This window comes from Orycteropus afer, unplaced genomic scaffold (genome assembly GCF_000298275.1).
Source record: "Orycteropus afer afer isolate SDZICR_OR568_19922 unplaced genomic scaffold, OryAfe1.0 scaffold00003, whole genome shotgun sequence".
NCBI lineage: Eukaryota > Metazoa > Chordata > Mammalia > Tubulidentata > Orycteropodidae > Orycteropus > Orycteropus afer.
This window is the reverse complement of record NW_006921590.1, coordinates 30,604,164-30,610,215: the sequence shown is the minus strand read 5'-3', so window position 1 is coordinate 30,610,215 and position 6,052 is coordinate 30,604,164. Positions and strand designations below refer to the sequence as shown.

The following is a 6,052-nucleotide window of genomic DNA, read 5'->3' as shown; positions in this document are numbered from 1 at the left end:
TCTCCTTTTTTGGTATTTTTATGCAAATTCTTCTGCTAGTTGGGGTTTAGTCCACTTTTGTATCCTTCCCTTCAAGGCTCATGGGTCCAAGATTATCTTCTGTGTCTGTGTTAATTGGTTTTCCTTTTCTTTGTTGAAGAGCGTCTGTGCAGTCCTTCTGCCTAGTCTGCCATCTTGCCGGAACTCAAGATTCATTTTGAAAACAAGCAAATTTAAACTATTTATAATAATTTTGATTGCTTATATGTTTTCTTTGTATCCAGCTTTCTTGTTGCACCCCTTACCCCATTTCTCTTTCTTTCCCTTTTGTCTCCTTTCTGTCTTATTTCTCCTTATACCTTTTCTCAATTTACTGCTCCCCAGATGTTTGCTCGTACTTCCTGTCCTGCTGGTAGGGACAGCCATTTATAGCAGGCTTCTTTCTCTCATTGCATTTAATGTCCTTTAAAAGGAGCTCTGGTGGCACAGTGCCTAAGGCATTTGACTGCTAACCAGAAGATTGGTGGTTTAAACCCATCAGCCACTCCATGGAAGGAAGATGGGGCAATCTACTTCTGTAATGATTTACTGTGTTGGAAACACAGTGGGAGTCCCTATGAGTCGAATCAACTCGATGGCAGTGAGTTTGGTTTTTGGTTTTATAGGATAAATGGAGTTGGTCCATGGGAACTAAGAACAGTATTGTGCTTGGCTGCTAACCCAAAGCTTGGAGGTTTGAGTCTACTCAGAGGGGCCTTGTAAGACAGCCCTGATGATTTACTTCCAAAAAATCAGTCATGGAAAACTCTGTGGAGCACAGTTCTAACCTGATACACATGGTGTCGCTGTGAGTCATAATCGACTCCATGTCAGCTGGTTATTGAATAGAGTAATGCCACCTAGCCACTGCCACAGCTTTCCTCTACATAAGGCTCACATCTCATTCTCAGTCATTGATTGCATTAGATCCAGTCCAGAAATGAGAAAACTCTTAGTAGAAATTTCTTAGTAAAGTTAATTTGTTTCTATGTGTGTTTTCTTAGGATGTGTGAGATCCCATCTTAACTTCCTTGTATATCATATTTGAGACCCATAGTATAGGATCAGTAAATGTGAAATCAATAAATGAAATTTTACCGGTTGGTCTCCCTTGTAACTCCTTTCCCCCTTTCAACATTTGAAATACATAGATTCTGCACTAGTATTACACAACGTTAAGTAAAACCAAATCACTTAGAAAGGAAATTGTTCCCTGTTTTTATTCTTTCAGTTCTGTTCTTTCTGATAATCATGGAGAAAACCACTGTGTGATCCTTTACCACTCTTAAATACTAGCTAATACTGTTCTCCTCTGTTTTTGTAAACAGTGAACTGGAGGCTCAAGCTCACTGTCTTGAAAGGCACCAGCATTTAACTAGAATTTAGTAAATTTTTTTGTTTCTTTTAATTGATTTTATGATTACCTTCTAGTTTGTCACATAGCTACAGATTTTCTACTCAAGGTAGTGATTACATTTACCCTAAAAATTTTTGTTTTAAAAAGATGAATCAATTTTAAAGAAAAAATATTAAATACAGGTAGGATAGAGGAGTATGACAAAATTGAAGAATGTGATATGTGTTAGAGGTTAGATAAGGCCATTGTGTAGACGGTGGTATGGAAATGAATAAAATTTGAGATGTACTTCTTCAGCATTTCTTAGACTTTTTGGTATCTCTGTTTCATCTGCAGAACTAACTTTGGTTTAGCAAGTGTCTGAAAGATCGATGTTTCAAACTCACCAGATGCTTTGAGAGAGAAATATGTGGAATTCTACTTCCATAGAGACTACAACCTAGGAAACACTATGAGGCAATTTTACTCTGTCCTGTAGAGTTGTTAATGAGTTGAAATTGACTGGACAGCTTTTGCTGGGAACTAGGTCCTGGGGATATGATGAAAAATACCGTGTTACCTTGTAGTCTAGATAGGTAAGAGGACAAGTGCATGCATGGCAACTGGTACAGACATTTCTGTGATAAATGCTGTCAGAGTGGCAAGGACATTGTGCTGCCAGAGAGGGGGGCGAAAAAAACAAAGCAAACTCATTGCTGTTGAGTCAGTTCTGACTCCTACAGGACTATAGGACAGAATAGAACTGCCCCATAGGGTTTCCAAGGCTGTAATCTTTATGAGAGCAGACTGCTACATCTTTCTCTTGTGGAGCAGCTAGTGAGTTCGAACCAGTGACCTTTTGGCTAGCACCTGAGTACTTTAACACTGTGCTCCCAGGGCTCCAAAAGAATATCTGTGTTAGAAGTGGGATTCGAACTCATACTTCCATTCAGAGACCAGAAGTCCTGGTTAGAGGAAGTGAAACTTGAGTCTGGTGCCTTGGACCACTTGGTCATCCTTGACAGAGGAAGCAGAGGTCATACTTGGCTGTGGGCTTGAGGCCTTGGCTCAAACTTATGTTTTAATCAAAGTGCCCTTCTCCTTTACACGTTGAGTCGCTTTTCCTAAATCCACATCACTTTTTGGGAGAAGAAACATTTCTTTGTAGGAATTACCATGTGAAAGATGGTCCAGAAGGAAGAATGTCATACTGGCACTCAGAAGACAGAGGTCTACCAGAGTCCAGTCCCAGCGTACCTGATTTTAGTTGGATAATGACTTAATTGTTTGCGTCCCAGTTTCTTCATCTTTGTTGATGATAATAAAACCTAGTGTTCGTCCTGCTTCCTAAGAAGTGAAAGCTGTTAGTGATATGTTTGTATAGCAGTATTGTCTTCACTTTATTACTAGTTTTGGAATACTGATGAGTAATGATTTTGAGAGTATTATAGGTGTTTAATTCTTTCCGTTCTCATCTTTCCCCTATTTTTTTTTTTCTAGGTCTTGATGCAGAACTTTATTATGTGAGAAACGATCTTATTAGTCATTACGCTCTATCCTTTAACCTGTTAGTACCCAGTGAGACAAATTTCCTGCACTTCACTTGGCATGCTAAGTCCAAGGTAAGAGAGTGGTTAAACACAGATGCCATGGTGGGATCACCCAGGCCCCAGAGTCTGGGAGCTGTATGTGAGGGGTGGGCTGCCATCTGTACAAAAGGGTCAGTGGGTGGTGGGCTGTAACAGTACTAGGTCTTTTCAAGTTTATATATTAAATATTTAGCCTATTCCTTTCCAATTTCTCAAACTATATAAAATGAAGGTGGCCATCATTTAAGTGATTTGTACATGACAAAACACTTAGATCCTTTCAGGCTTTTCACACAGGGATGCAGATCAAGTTTGAGAAGGAAACAGCCCCACTGTGATAATGACTATGCTGTTATGCTGACGAAATGATATGGGGGAGTATGATAGTGATACAGATGTTTTAAACATTGTTGTTATAATGTATATGTTGCTGCTGTTATGTGCCGAGTTTGATTGATCAGTCTCATAGCGACCCCTCCTTGGGTTTTGAGGTGGTATCACTACAGAAGTAGATTGCCCAACCTTCCTTCATAGGAGTGGCTGGTGGGTTTGACCCGCTAGCCTTCTGGTTAGCAGTCAAGTGCCTTAGGCAGTATGCTAACAGAGCTCCCATAATGTATATAGTTCTCCCATTTATGGAGAAACATGGAAATGTAGGTGCAGCATACACAGGCACCCCTACATACTATGGCTAAGCTCCTTTAACAGTAAGGGGCTTTGAAGACCAAATACTTAAGTACATTTTGCTTGCTTTACTTGCTGCTGATTTCTTCACATTTCCTCTGACTGCCTGAACTCCAAACATGATGAATTTTCTCACAGGACAAAGATTGAGAGGCGAAGCATAGGAAACCTCCCCTCCCCAACCAAATTCACTTCCTTTTATCAGCTTTAGGTTTCTGAGTAACATTTTATCTGGGAAAAAAAAATTAGTCTTACTTCTAAAAATAAGGTGGTTTATTTTTAACTATTGAAGATGGTTTTTTGCATTTTTTTTTCACTTTAAGTATTATAAAGTGGTGTCTGTCCAGTTATTTGTTTTATTACAAGTTGTTTAGATTTGACCACTTAAACAAAAACCTTATCTGTCTTTTTTCCTGCTTAGAAAATGATAGATTGGGAAAATTCAGACATTACAGAAATTTTTAATGGTTTTATAATACGATGTTGTATGGATTTATGATATATTGTTATTTACCAGTACCCCGTTGATAGACATGTGGATTTTTAATAGCGTTTTAATTATTTCAGAAAATGCTACCTTTCATTGATACACACAGGTTCCTTTACTTCATTTGGCAAGCAAAACCTATGGTAAGAGGGTGATAGTTCATGTTTTATTGCTGTTTCTACTTTGTTATTGATGAATATAAAGACAAAAAATATATACATGTGTATGTATATGTATCTCTGTGTGTGTGTTTATATGTGTATATATAGATATGTTGTTAGGTGCCATTGAATCATCTCCAACTCATAGCGACCTTATGTGCAGCAGAACGAAACAGTGCCCGGTGCTGTGCCAGCTCCACGATCCTTGCCATACCTGAGCCCATTGTGGTAGCCACTGTGTTAATCTATCTTGTTGAGGGCCTTCCCCCTCTTCTGTTGACCCTCCACTTTACCACGCATGATACTCTTCTCCAGAAAATGATCCCATCTTACAAGACCAATGTAGGTGAGACAAAGTCTGGCCATTTTTGCCTCTAGTGAACATTCCGGCTGCACTCCTTCCAGGAAAGATTTGTTAGTTCTTTTAGCAGTCCATGGTACTTTCAGTGTTCTTCCCCAGCACCACAACTCAAAAGCATTGACTCTTCTTTGATCTTTCTTATTCATTGTCCAGCTCTCACATGCATGAGGTGATTGAAAATACCATAGCTTGTGTCAGGCTCACTTTAGTCTTCAAGGAGATATCTTTGTTCTTCAGCACTCAAAAGAGGTCTTTTTCAGAATATTTGCCCAAAGCAGTACGTCATCTGATATTTTGACTGCTGCTTCCATTGGTATCGATTGTAGAACCAAGTAATATGAAGTCTTTGACAACTTCAGTCTTTTCACCATTCGTCATGATACTGCTTATAGGTCTAGTTGTGAGGATTTTTGTTTTCTTTATATTGAGTTGCACTCCATACTGCAGACTGTAGTCTTCAATCTTCATCAGTAAGTGTTTCAAGTCATCCTCACTTTCAGAGAGCAAAGTTGTATCGTCAGTGTATCACAGGTTGTTAATGAGTCTTCCTCCAATCCCAATGCCATGTTCTTCTTCATATAGTCCAACTTCTCTGGTTATTTGTTCAGCATACAAATGGAGTAAGTATGGTGAAAGGATACAACCTTGACACACTCCCTTCTTGACTTTAAATCATGGACTATCCCTTTGTTCTGTTCAAGTGACTGCCTACTGGTCTATGTACAGGTTCCTCATGAGCACAAATAATTGTTCTGGAATTCCCATTCTTTTCAATGTTATCCATAATTTGTTATGACCCACACAATCAAATGCTTTTGCATAGTCAATAAAACACAAATAAACATCTTTTTGGTATTCTTTGCTTTGAGCCAAGATCCATTTGACATCATCAGTGATATCCCTCATTCCACATCCTCTCCTGAATCCAGCTTGCATTTCTGCAAGCTCTCTGTCAATATACTGCTGTAACTGTTTTTGAATTATCTTCAGTAAGGTTTGACTTGCGTGCGACATAAATGATATTGTTCAATAATTTCACATTCTGTGGGATCACCTTTCTTTGGAATGGATACAAATATGGATCTCTTCCTGTCAGTGGCCAGGTAGCTGTCTGCCAAATCTCTTGGCATAGCCAAGTGGGTGTCTCCAGTGTGGCATCCGTTTGCTGAAACATCTCAATGGGTATTCTGTCAATTCCTGGAGCCTTGTTTTTCGCCACTTCCTTCGGTGCAGCTTCAGCTTCTTCCTTCAGCACCATTGGTTCTTGATCATGTGCCACCTCCTGAAATGGATGAACATCTACCAATTCTTTTTGGTATAGTGACTCTGTGTATTCCATCCATCTTCTTCTTCTTCTTTTTTTTTTTTTTATTAGGATTTGGGTGAAGATTTACAGAGTAAATTCACTTTTCATAC

General features: G+C 39.0%; 1 protein-coding gene across 1 annotated transcript in view; it reads left to right on the top strand.

The window, feature by feature from the left end:
* RYK (receptor like tyrosine kinase) overlaps positions 1-6,052 on the top strand; it is a 92,901-nt gene that overhangs the window by 6,372 nt on the left and 80,477 nt on the right. The window contains exon 2 of the mRNA XM_007937515.2: positions 2,855-2,976. Within this exon, the coding sequence (XP_007935706.1) occupies positions 2,855-2,976 (122 nt within the window). The remainder of the gene's footprint in view (positions 1-2,854; positions 2,977-6,052) is intronic.